Source organism: Oncorhynchus clarkii, chromosome 10 (genome assembly GCF_045791955.1).
Source record: "Oncorhynchus clarkii lewisi isolate Uvic-CL-2024 chromosome 10, UVic_Ocla_1.0, whole genome shotgun sequence".
Lineage (NCBI taxonomy): Eukaryota > Metazoa > Chordata > Actinopteri > Salmoniformes > Salmonidae > Oncorhynchus > Oncorhynchus clarkii.
Window position 1 is genome coordinate 61,017,169 of NC_092156.1, and position 14,282 is coordinate 61,031,450.

General features: G+C 40.3%; 1 protein-coding gene and 1 non-coding gene across 2 annotated transcripts in view; both read left to right on the top strand.

Annotated features, from left to right (window-relative positions):
* Positions 1 to 14,282, top strand: part of LOC139418901 (uncharacterized) — a 21,856-nt gene continuing 7,574 nt past the window's right edge. The window contains exon 1 of the mRNA XM_071168683.1: positions 1 to 500. Coding sequence (XP_071024784.1) covers positions 221 to 500 — 280 coding nt within the window. The 5' untranslated portion in view covers positions 1 to 220. The remainder of the gene's footprint in view (positions 501 to 14,282) is intronic.
* On the top strand, positions 2,766 to 2,818 carry LOC139419831 (U7 small nuclear RNA). Its single transcript, XR_011635445.1, has one exon. It is a non-coding gene; the product is annotated as a U7 small nuclear RNA (small nuclear RNA).

Here is a 14,282-nt window from a genome sequence, read left to right on the forward strand (position 1 = left end):
TGTAAACGGAAGTAAACTGTGACCAAGGAGATTTCCACGTTACAGTTTTTATTTTTGTTATTTATACGGTTTTTGACACCATGGAACTCTAAATATGACTCGTTTAACTGCACAGCATCACATACTTACCCAGTGTAGTCTTTAATTCGCGTTGGAAACAGGATTTGGTTGTTAAATGTTATCTAGGTAACGCTTACTAGCTGCTAAGGGTTAACTAACAATGGCTAACGATATGGTTTTTCACACTCAAATAGCCTCCATCATGGAGGTGTTAGCGAATGCAGCCGTGGCAGAGGTCTGCAAACTCGTAGATGACGACTATGCAGTGTTTCGTTTGGAAATAACTCAAAGCCAGAAAGAAAACAGGGCATTAAGGAGGAAACTACAGCTACTGGAACTGAAGGTGTCACGGGAGCGCGCAGAGAGGACAATGCGAGAGCGCGTCTTCACCAGTCCCAGAAGTGTCAAGCTCGTCGACGCATACAGGGGAATGGCAAGAGGTACATTTAGCAGAATAGTCCCGGCGATGTATGAAAATTATTTTCACTTTTTCATAAAGCATATAATTTGCAACACTTGTACAATTTGGGGCCCTGAACATTTCAATACTATCCAGCTGCAGCCCTAAAGTATGTGACTAAAACTAGCCTGTCAACAAAACCAATACTATCGCCATCTACTTGTATGTGGTAGAGATTAAGGATGATTCTACATCTATTTTCTTTCCCTGAATTCGTTATTTTATGACTACAGAAGTAGAAAACAAATTCATAGAAAAAACACCGATTATCTCAGGACACCATCGCGTTTGATCACAATCACGTATATTTATGCAATACATTTTCCAAAATGTATGTATAGAAAATGTACAATGATGTGTATGTCCGAAATAATCCGTTTGAGGTACTGAAAATGACAAAAACAACCACATTAAAATGAACTCAGTGGAAACGTATCAGAATTCTTGATACATTGATGAGGACATTCAGTTATTAATCATGTAGAACAGTGGTATGATATGTCATGACAATTTTAGCAATTGTATTTATCTTGCAGTGTAGACAATTGGGTTAATATGAGAAAAATAAGCCTGATACCAGTTTGTGCATAAGTAAATATTTACACTTAAAGATGATGATAACAGGTTATAGCTATAAACATGCCAGTCTAGTGGTTTTAAAGGCAGCGGTAGGGCTGAAATGTTAAACCTACAGTAACTGTGAGGTTTTCCCTTTTGCCTCTCTAAAACAGAATCAAAGTTACAACAGTACCTAAAAAACGAATCAGAAATCTGTCACATACTGACAATGTATCTTACCGCTATGACGAACATACCTCACTTTTTCGATCCACAAAATCTTAGTATGAACATGTGTTAACCCTAATGTCCATTTTTAAAATACACTCAATGCTTCTTCAACAAAAAGAATGAAGATACATGACAGAGATGATAGAATCCCTCTTCTCTTTTCTTCCCTTACCATTCACAGCAAAGAGTATTCATGCTATTCAATCAATCAGGGTCGAGTGAGAACGAAAGGACAAACCAAAGAGCTCTCAAACAATATAGTTTTGGCCGTGGAGAAAGGAGACGGGGCAGAGATGAGTTTAGCTTCTGAAGACACCACTGCACTGCGTTCCGGCCTGCCTGACTAATTGCCTCCTGCTATGCGGAACCAATGTACGGAACCAATCTACTTGAGGATTTTGTGGTAGGGGTAGAGGGTGAGGGAGGAGGAGAATGCGTGGATGTCGTCAATGAACGTTGGCCAGCATGGGCGAGGTGGGAAGGTCAGCTTGGACACTTCTCTGTAGGATAAAGTGGAGGTCTTAGGGGCCTTAGTCCTCTTCCCCCTCTGTAGGGCTGGGGTTGGGGCCACAGCTGCTCTGCCTGGTTGTTCTCCTCTCCAAAGCCTACCACCTGACAGAAAGAGAGAGAGACACACACATACTTAAAACAGGAAATAGAGATTTCAAACTTAAATGGGGCATTCTGATGCACTGAATTTAACAGACCATTTTAAGTTATTTAATATCTTAATGACTTATCAGCCAAGATCCATAATCACAATAGGAGGATAGTGTCCACATGAAGCACAAGAGAAGTTGCATGTGTTGTCACAAAGGGCCTTGAAGTGAAGCATGGAGACAGGTGTCTGCCCACATGAAAAAATACTACAGTTTACTGTACAGTACCTTTTTAAAATATTTTATTGATTTTTATTTAACCTTTTATTTAACTAGGCAAGTCCAGTTAAGAACAAATTCTTATTTACAATGACAGCCTACCGGGGAACTGTGGGTTGACTGCCTTGTTCAGGGGCAGAGCAACATGTTTTTACCTTGTCGGTTCAGGGATTCGATCCAGCAACCTTTTGGTTACTGGCCCAACGCTCTAAACACTAGGCTACCTGCTGCCCACACTTAGAATAGACTTCTATAGTAAACTTTAGTATACACACAGTAGTATCCCTCAATCATGTGTATTACATACTATAAAATATTGTAGTATACTGTAGAATACTATAGTATTATTAACCAAAAAAACACTGCAGTAAATAGAACAATAATGTCCGCAAAAACACGACACTTTTTTTTACTATAGTAAATACTACAGTATTTAATTTGCATATCCCCATTCCCCTCCCCATATCCCACTCTGTTCCACCCATAAGTGAGAAACCTACATGCCAAATATAGACCATATTGTTCCATACAGGTTATACAAAATCTGTTCAGACCCCAGTCCTACCTACAGGTCTGTAAAATGTGCTCTTTTAGTATTTCTCCAGTAGGTTTCCTCAAGGAGAAAGCCACTTTTATGTCAAAGATAATAAAAACAAAAACACGAGTAAATACTTCGGTAATGACAGTAAATACTACAGTATATTACAGTCCGCAAAATGACTACAGTATACAACAATCCACAAAAATACGAATTACTATACTATATACTACTGTTTTTTTTCACTACAGTATTTATACAAGAGTTAACAGTTAATATTAGTCAGTCTTCCCTGTTGTGTTTTTGCAGCAATTTAAAAAAAGATGAAGTTGGCACCGAAGAACATGGCTGACGTTCTCCCAACCAATTGTGCAATTTAAAAAAAAATTATAATAATTTGCGTTTTGTGTAACTTATTTTTGTACATCATTTTGCTGCTACCATCTCTTATGACCCAAAATAACTTCTGGACATCAGAAAAGTAATTACTCACCGCGGACTTGAATAAACTTTTTCCTTTAAAGAGTCCGACGAGAAGGATATCCTGCTTTCACTGGAACAGGCCCATATCCACGCTTTTTGCGTGAAGAAAAGACGCCGGAAAAGGGGACGCAGATCAGGGATCCTTCTGAGAAGCCGGAGGCGAGCGAGTAAACTCCCAATGCCTTCCATTCTCCTTGCTAACGTGCAAAGAACGAAGAAACGGACAATATAGAGCTGGCTAGATTTTCCATGCACCGGCAGAACAGAGATACTACGTCTGGTAAGACGAGGGGTGTGGGTGTGTGTCTTTTTGTCAAGAACAGCTGGTGCACAATGTCTAATATTAAAGAAGTCTTGAGGTATTGCTTGCCTGAGGTAGAGTACCTTACGATAAGCTGTCGACCACACTATCTACCAAGAGAGTTCTCATCTGTATTATTCGTAGCCGTCTATTTACCACCACAAAGCGAAGCTGCCACTAAGATCGCTCTCAACCAACGCTATAAGGCCATAAGCAAAGAAGAAAATGCTCACCCAGAAGCGGCGCTCCTAGTGGCCAGGGACTTTAATTAATGCAGGCGGGATTAAATCAGTTTTACCAAATTTTTACCAGCATGTCACATGTGCAACCAGGGGGGAAAAAATCCTAGACCATCTTTACTCCACACACAGAGATGCATAGAAAGCTCTCCCCCGCCCTCCATTTGGCAAATCGGACCACAATTCTAAGGAAATACCAGTGACTCGCTCAATACGCAAGTGGTCAGATGACATGGATACTACATTACAGGACTGTTTTGCCTGCACAGACTGGAATATGTTTCATCCAATGGCATTGGGGAATACACCACCTCAGTCATCAACTTCATCAATAAGTGCATCGATGACATCGTCCCCACAGTGACTGCACGTACATATCCCAACCAGAAGCCATGGATTACAGGCAACAAGCGCATTGAGCTAAAGGCTAAAGCTGCCACTTTCAAGGAGCGGGAGACTAATCAGGACACTTGTAAAAAATCCCGCTATGCCCTCAGACGAACCATCAAACAAGCAAAGCGACAATACAAGATTAATATTGAATCCTACTACATCGGCTCTCACGCTTGTCGGATCTTGCAGGGCTTGAAAACTATTGCGGACCACAAAGGGAAACCCAGATGCGAGCTGCCCAGTGACGCGAGCCTACCAGATGAGCTAAATACCTTTTATGCTCACTTTGAGGAAAGCAACACTGAAGCATGCACGAGAGCACCAGCTGTTCTGGATGTCTGTGTGAAAACGCTCTCGGTAGCCGATGTGAACAAAACCTTTAAACAGGTCAATATTCACAAAGCCGCTGGGCCAGACGGATTACCAGGACGTGTACTCAAAGCATGCACGGACCAACTGGCAAGTGTCTTCACTGACATTTTCAACCTCTCCCTGACGGAGTCTTTAACTTCTTGCTCCTACTTGAGACGCAGATGTCTCAAGTAGACACCTGGAAATGCAAATGCGCTACGCTAAATGCTAAATGTACTCGTTAAAACTCAAACCTTCATCAAAATTCACATGCAGGGTATTGAATTAAAGCTACACTCGTTGTGAACCTAGCCAACAAGTCAGATTTTTAAAATGCTTTTCGGCGAAAGCATGAGAAGCTATTATCTGATAGCATGCAACACCCCAAAATGCCTGAATGCGATGTAAACAAAGATTTAGCTTAGCCGGCGCTACACAAAACGCAGAAATAAAATATAAAACATTCATTACCTTTGACGAGCTTCTTTCTTGGCACTCCTATATGCCCCATAAACATCACTATTGGGTCTTTTTTTCGTTTAAATCGGTCCATATATACCCAAAATAGCTTTCTATGGAAGCTGTGTCATTCAGAAAAAAACATTGTTTTTAAACGCTGCGTCATTTTTTAAAATTAAAAAAGTCGACGATAAACTTTCACAAAACACTTCGAAATACTTTTGTAATCCAACTTTAGGTATTAGTAAACGTTTATAATCTATCAAAATGATTACAGGGCGATGTATATTCAATAGCTCCTCGTCTTCAAATCAATGGCTGCCAATGTGCACATTCAAAACATCCTGGTGGAGACCGGAAGAAATTGAATCCAGTTAGTTGGATTTACCAAGAAAAAAGTCCCTGGAAAATGACGACAATGGCGACATCGTGTGGAATCTGTAGGAATTGCATGCAGGTCGATAATTAATTTTGTGCCCTTTTAACAACCCATGAAAGTGACGCATGGAAATAATTTTTAGCTTTCAGAGAGCAGTTTTTCTTGCGCTTTTCGATGAAACACACAATCTGTTATAGTCACAGCCGTGATTTAACCAGTTTTAGAAACTTCAGAGTGTTTTCTATCCACACATACTAATCATATGCATATACTATATTCCTGGCATGAGTAGCAGGACGCTGAAAAGTTGTGCGATTTTTAACAGAATGTTCGAAAAAGGAAGGGGTAGACTTAAGAGGTTTTAATACCTACAAGCAGACCACCATAGTCCCTGTGCCCAAGGAAGCGAAGGTAACCTGCCTAAATGATTACCGCCCCGTGGCACTCACATCGGTAGCCATGAAGTGCTTTGAAAGGCCGGCCATGGCTCACATCAGCAGCATCCTCCTGGACACCCTAGGCCCACTCCAATTTGCATACCGCCCCAACAGATCCACAGATGATGCAATCTCAATCGCACTCCACACCGCCCTTTCTCACCTGGACAAAAGGAACACCTATGTGAGAATGCTGTTCAACTACAGCTCAGCGTTCAACACCATAGTGCCCACGAAGCTCATCTCTAAGCTAAGGACACTGGGACTAAACACCTCCCTTTGCAACTGGATCCTGGACTTCCTGACGGGCAACAACACGTCCGCCACGCTGATCCTCAAAAGTGGGGCCCCTCAGTACTTAGTTCCCTCCTGTACTCCCTGTTCACCCACGACTGCGTGGCCAAACACAACTCCAACACCATCATTAAGTTTGTTGACGACACAACAGTGGCCTGATCACCGACAACAATGAGATGGCCTATAGGGAGGAGGTCAGAGAACTGGCAGTGTGGTGCCAGGACAACAACATCTCAATGTGAGCAGGACAAAGGAGCTGATCGTGGACTACAGGAAAAGGCGGGCCAAACAGGCATCTATTAACATCGACGGGGCTGTAGTAGAGCGAGTCGAGAGTTTCAAGTTCCTTGGTGTCCACATCACCAACTAACTATCATGGTCCAAACATACCAAGACAGTTGTGAAGAGGATGACAAAACCCTTTCCCCCCTCATGAGACTGAAAAGATTTGGCATGGGTCCCCAGATCCTCAAAATGTTCTACAGCTGCACCATTGAGAGCATCCTGACCGGTTGCATCACCTCCTGTTATGGCAACTGCTCGGCATCTGACCGTAAGGTGCTACAGAGGGTAGTGCAAACGGCCCAGTACATCACTGGGGCCAAGCTTCCTGCCATCCAGGACCTATATAATAGGCGGTGTCAGAGGAAAGCCCTAAAAATTGTCAGAGACTCTAGTCACCCAAGTTATAGACTGTTTTCTCTGCTACCACACAGCAAGCGGTACCGGAGCGCTTGCCATCTAGGACCAAAAGGCTCCTCAACAGCTTCTACCCCCAAGCCATTAGACTGCTGAACAATTCATAAAAATCGCCACCCGGACAATTTATATTGACCCCCCCCCCCCCCCCTTGCACACTGCTACTACTCACTGTTTGTTTGTTACCTATGCATAGTCACTTCGCCCCCACCTACAAGTACAGATTACCTCAACTAGCCTGTACACCTGCACCCTGACTTGGTACCGGTGCCCCCTGTATATAGCCTTGTTATTGTTATTCTTATTGAGCTTCAGAAAATCAGATTTTTTTTTCTCCAAACCATTTATTTTCTACCATCTCCGACAAAACATCTTCCCTCATGTTTTCAATTTCCACTGTAATGACAATAGTCCACTAACTATTTGAAAGAAAATAACACTTGATTGTTGTGCTAGTTCATGGTTAGACGGGCATTGAGGTGACTCGCAGAACACTTCATGTGCCTCCTCCTTTCTCTGTATGTGAAAAGGCACACTTGAACCGTGCATTGTTTTGACAACAGCAAATAATCCATTTTCCTTCGTTGGATCCAGGAACTGGCTGGGCAGGTTTGAAGTTGAAGTGACATCCCCACTGTGAACACCTGAGTACTTAATACATGCTTGGCCAGATTTTTCCATTTTTTTTCATTTTGTCTTTGGGGCGTACTACCGTTTGCTAGTTTTTACAGTTGAAGTCGGAAGTTTACATACACCTTAGCCAAATACATTTCAACTCAGTTTTCCACAATTCCTGACATTTAATCCTAGTAAAAATTAATTGTCTTAGGCCACTTTATTTTAAGAATGTGAAATGTCAGAATAATAGTGGAGTGATTTATTTCAGCTTTTATTTCTTTCATTACATTCCCGGTGGGTCAGAAGTTGACATACACTCACAATTAGTATTTGGTAGCTTTGCCTTTAAATTGTTTAACTTGGGTCAAACGTTTCGGGTAGCCTTCCACAAGCTTCCCACAATAAGTTGGGGGAATTTTGGCCCATTCCTCCTGACAGAGCTGGTGTAACTTAGTTAGGTTTGTAAGGCCTCCTTGCTCGCACACGCTTTTTCAGTTCTGCCCACACATTTTCTGTGATGGCCACTCCAATACCTTGACTTTGTTGTCCTTAAGCCATTTTTCCACAACTTTGGAAGTATGCTTGGTGTCATTGTCCATTTGGAAGACCCATTTGCAACCAAGCTTTAACTTCCTGATTGATGTCTTGAGATGTTGCTTCAATATATCCACATCATTTTACTTTCTTATTATGCCATCTATTTTGTGAAGTGCACCAGTCCCTCCTGCAGCAAAGCACTCCCACAACATGATGCTGCCACCCCCGTGCTTCATGGTTGGGATGATGTTCTTTGGCTTGCAAGCGTTCCCCTTTTTCCTTCAAAAATAAATGGTCATTATGGCCAAACAGTTCCATTTTTGTTTCATCAGACCAGAGGACAATTCTTCAAAAAGTATGATCTTTGTCCCCAGTTGTAACCCTTTTTTATGGCGGCTTTGAAGCAGTGGCTTCTTCCTTGCTGAGCGGCCTTTCCGGTTATATTGATATAGGACTCATTTTACTGTGGATATAGAAACTTTTGCATTTGTTTCCTCCAGCATCTTCACAAGGTCCTTTGCTGTTGTTCTGGGATGGATTTGCACTATTCGCACCATTGTACGTTCATCTCTAGGAGACAGAACGCTTCTCCTTCCTGAGCGGTATGACAGCTACGTGGTCCCATGGTGTTCATACTTGCGTACTATTGTTTGTACAGATGAACGTGGTACCTTCAGTCATTTGGAAATTGCTCCCAAGGATGAATCAGACTTGTGGAGGTCTACACATTTTTTCCTGAGGTCTTAGCTGATTTATTTTGATTTTCCCATGATGTCAAGCAAAAAGGCTTGAGTGTGTGATGTCCCTGCCTCTCCCCCTGGTGGGTGATGTCCCATGGCTTTTATTCAAGTCTTGGAGGAACTGATTCTTATTCAAAAACAAAGACTCGCAAAAACAATGGAAGTGAGCCTGCACCCTAAAACCAAGGTTGCACTTGTAGATGGAACAGCCTGTGGGAACAAACACAAAACGCAGAATACATTAACTCCAGATAAAGAATAATGAGCACTAGTGACAAATATCTCTGCTGAAAATATTATTGACAAACTTTTATTTTGAATTGCTCTGCCAAGGTGAGCATTTAAATGAAGGTTTAGTTTGCTTCAGTCGGTGGCCTTAAAGATTGTAGAGGTGCTGAAACTCTCATTCCCACTTGTTTTTATCACTCTTTGACTACTGCAGCGCCATTCACTACGGACTCCCCACCAAAACACTGGACAGACTTCAACATGTAAAAAATGCAGTTGAGAGTCCTCGCACACGCGAGACCTTGGGGACTACATCAACCCACCCTCATCAAACTCCACTATCTCCAAGTTCAATACAGGATCATCTTCAAATTGCTCATGCTCACCTACAAAGCACTCAATGGACTGGCGCCCACATACATTACTGACCACCTGCACCCCTTCACTCCCACCTGTTCACTTCACTCCTCTGACACTTGCCTCCTCACCCTCCCTCGCACCAGGCTCTGCTCCATGTGAGACCAGACTTTTAGCAATGCAGCTCCCCAACGTTGGAACTCCCTCTCCATGTCAACCTCACAATCCATGCACATATTCAGGTCCACACTAACACACTTCTTCACACAGGCTTACCTGGATTCTCTGTTGTCTTAGCTTTTATCTTCTGTCTAGTTCACGTCCCTGGTTAGTCTCATCATGTTTAGTGTTCTCCATGATTAGTCTGTCATCATGTTTAGTGTGCTTTTATATACTTATTTAATATATGATTATTGTTTTTTTTGTATCCTGTTGACTTCGGTGTCATGCAAATATGTAAGTATAGTAATACTTTTTAAAATTTAGAATTTGTTCCTTTCTAAATGAACATCAAGGAAAAGTCCCTAGCGGACGAAACCGATATGACGGCTTGGTAGACAAAGGAAAGCAGTGGGGAAAGCTCAAGAGCAGGAAACTCAGTGGAACCACTGTAATACAGTTCATAACTACACTGATGTAAATGAACATGCACTACTTTGAACATGAACAGCCGCTCATTAGAAAATTAAATAGCAATTTACATATTTACAAGTGTATGCCTTTGTTGTCCCTCTCTGTGATTGCCGGTCCGTCCGTCTGCTGGATAATAGTTCATCAGAGGGTCTCTGGTTGCGTTCCCCAGAAGTCCCAAGGTCTTTCGTGGTTGTAGGTTGTTATAATGGATACGTCAGAGTACCATTCAGAGATGTTCTTAGATTGGATGTGTTTACCAGACTAAAGTATTGAAACAGCTGCAGCCCGAATAATTGGTCTTTAGTTTGTAGATTTTCACAATTTCAGCGTGGGGATGATCTCCACGTTCTCTGGTCTTGTCCTTTTGTAGAGTTGTAGTTTAAACCACTTCACACCAGCATGTTTTGGTCTCTAGAGAGTAGTAGCCATTTAAACGTGGCGACCCCATCACGGCGTTATCTTGACTAATGTAAAACATTTTGGAAGTGGCTTTTATACTAGAGTAGAAAAGGGGGCGTTCCATGATGTAAATGTCTGTGCTCACGGGGGTTTGGTCACTGACTAGTTAAAACTTTATATGAAAACCCTTACTCATTTAGAAGGCTAACATCACTTTTCATCTTTTCAAAAGTATTCCTATACTCTATCATTTATTTGATACAACATTCAGATGTAAACCCCATAATTGAGAAGTGTATACAAACAAAGAAACAGTAATGTTTGTCTCCTGTCCTTCATGAGGTCACCAAATGAAACAAACTTGACATGACTGTTCCTTAAGTGTCCACGGACCACTCCAACTGCTTGGAATAAAGAAATACTGTTAAATTATTCAACCTTTTGACGTTACCATACTGCAGTCTTTCTCTGTGGTAACAAAGGGATTCTCAACCTTCATTTTGGCTGAGGGGGGTACAGAGTTTTAGGTATTTATGACCATCAAACCTGTGGTGGGAGAGAGAGGGCTATGGTCCTCATCCAAAAAGGGCACGTCATGACAGGGTAGACCTTTCCTGTGCAGGGTAGACCTTTCCTGTGTTATCATGTTTGGTTCAGACGATATGATGGAAAATACATTGTCCAGTAATGGCATAATAGCATAATGGCCTCCACGGAAGCCAGGGGGCATTTGTGATGATGTGCATGGTATCATTGTAATCATTGACCATCAAAACACAGGGGTAGACATCACCTATTCTGTGTTATCATGTTTGATTCTGAAGATATGATGCAAAATACATTATTTGGTATGGCGGAATGGAAAATGGCTGCCGCGGCCGCCAAGAGGCGTTTTTGCGACGCCTCCGTATCCGAAAATGTGAAGGAACCAAGGACCTAAATTGTACAAGTGTACCAAGTTTCATGCTTTTGTCGCCAAAAACTTGGCACATTGCCTGGACGAGAAGGCAGAGGCTGCGGGGCCTGGTTTTCATAGCTGACTTTGAAAAGGCTTTTGATAAAGTACGACTGGAGTTTATATATAAATGCCTAGAATATTTCAATTTTGGAGAACCTCTTTAAAAAAATGAGTTAGTTATATATATATATATATATATATATAGTAACTCTAGGTGTAAAATAGTAAATAATGGCTACATCAAAGTTTTAAACCGTCAAGAGGAGTAAAACAAGGTTGTCCACTATCGGCATATCTATTTATTATTACCATTGAAATGTTAGCTGAAAAAATTTGATCCAACAATAATATTAAGGGATGAGAAATCCATGGCTTAAAAACAAAGGTGTCATTCATTGTACACTGATTCATGTTTTTTTTTAAAACCACAATTAGAATCCCTCCACAGCCTCAGAGGATCTAGATATTTTTTCTAACCTCTGGATTAAAACCAAATGATGGTAGGTCTACTATATTATGTATCGGATCACTAAAAAAATCTACTTTTACATTACTGTATAGTTTACCAATAAAAAGGTCTGATGTGGACATACTCGGTAGACATATCCCGAAAGAAAGAAATGATCTCACTCCAATACATTTTTATACAAAGTTAGCAAAAATAGATATTATCTTGCTACTATGGAAAGGAAAATACCTATTTGTGGAAAAATCGCCCTGATGAACTCTTTAGTCATATCACAGTTGACCTATTTGCTTGTGGTTTTTCCTACACCTAACCTGCTTTTTTATTTACATGAACAAAAAAGTTTCCATTTTATTTGGAATGGCAAGCCAGACAAAATTAAAAGGGTCTATTTATATAATTAATGTGAATTCAGAGGGCAGAAATGATTAAATATTAAAGCATTAGACCTCTCACTAAATGCATCAGTCATACAAAAGTTATACTTAAATCCGAAATGGTCTCTAGTAAATTAGTAAGAATGTCTCACCCCATGTTCAATAATGGCCTTTTTCCCTTTATTCAGATTACAACTGCTCACTTTCGGTTATTTGAAAACGAAATAATCTCCAATATATTGTTATTTTTTAAACAAGCCTTAGAAAGTTGTTTGCAATTTTTGTTTAATCCACCTGAAAAGACTGAACAAATAATACAACAAATATTGTGGTTAAACTCTAATATACTAATTGATTTTTTTTTTAAACAACGTATTTTTTTTATAAAATCTTTTTTTTTTAATGTATAGTTTTTGGTAATTATATCATAAATAGGACTGGTGGAGTTATTTCACACATGCAGCTAACACAGACATATGGGAATGTCTGCTCTACTCAAAATTACAACCAACCAACCAGCATTACCACAAAAATGGAAGAGGCAAGTGGAAGGGGGAAAAAGTAAGGAACTTGTCTGTCGGGCCCTGCATTAAAGACCAAAAGTTAAAGAAAATGGTGATAAATAAAAATAGTTTCATTTAAGGACCAAAAAAATGTACAGCTGTGCCATGTAAATTGCAAAATAGTTGGGAAGACATTTTCGATATACCGATTCCATGGCACATGGTCTATGAATTGACACGCAAAATGACGCTGGAACTTCACATTTTAAAATTTAAATGATTATACCAAATTCTTGCAACCAATAGAATATTATATATATATTATATATGGGGGATATATATATATATATATATATATATATATATATATATATATGGGATACAATCTTCCCAGCTCTGCAGATTTTGCTGCGAGGAGGCAGAGTCCTTAGATCTTTTATTTTGGTACTGTCCATATGTAGCTCGTTTTTGGTCACAGGTCCAGGAATGGCGGAAGAATTGCAACATTTACCTAGAACTAACTCTGCAGAGAGCAATACTGGGTGATTTGAAAAGTCAGTCTTTTCAAGTTATTGGATCAATAATTATTTTAGCAATTTTTTTAAAATGTTATTTACAATCTGTAGAAGCTATGAGAATAGAAAGGTTCAGTACTTTTGTGAAGCATCACAGCACAGTTGAAAAATATATGGCAAATAGAAATACAAAATGGATGGTGTTAAGAGATAAATGGGAGGGGTTGAATGGAGCTGAATGGTGGGACTAATAACAACAAGATAACAAATGTAGAACATACGGGGTCTGTAAAATGTATATAGGTTCAGAAATGTTGTCAAATAGCACAGTTACAAATAGAAATCAAACTGGATGGACATCAGAAATGGAGGAAGGCCAGGACTAAAAACAAACAAAATATAACTATTGTAAAATAGATTGTCTGAAAATGTGTATAGTATGTATAAACTGAAGGTAGAAGTGTAAGTGTTATTGTTTATTAGTTTACTCCAATTGGGGGAGGGGTGGTATGGTTTGCGGGGAATAATAACGGTATATTCAAAAAAAAAGTGTGTATATACAGTGCCTTGCGAAAGTATTCGGCCCCTTGAACTTTGCGACCTTTTGCCACATTTCAGGCTTCAAACATAAAGATATAAAACTGTATTTTTTTGTGAAGAATCAACAACAAGTGGGACACAATCATGAAGTGGAACGACATTTATTGGATATTTCAAACTTTTTTAACAAATCAAAAACGGAAAAATTGGGCGTGCAAAATTATTCAGCCCCTTTACTTTCAGTGCAGCAAACTCTCTCCAGAAGTTCAGTGAGGATCTCTGAATGATCCAATGTTGACCTAAATGACTAATGATGATAAATACAATCCACCTGTGTGTAATCAAGTCTCCGTATAAATGCACCTGCACTGTGATAGTCTCAGAGGTCCGTTAAAAGCGCAGAAAGCATCATGAAGAACAAGGAACACACCAGGCAGGTCCGAGATACTGTTGTGAAGAAGTTTAAAGCCGGATTTGGATACAAAAAGATTTCCCAAGCTTTAAACATCCCAAGGAGCACTGTGCAAGCGATAATATTGAAATGGAAGGAGTATCAGACCACTGCAAATCTACCAAGACCTGGCCGTCCCTCTAAACTTTCAGCTCATACAAGGAGAAGACTGATCAGAGATGCAGCCAAGAGGCCCA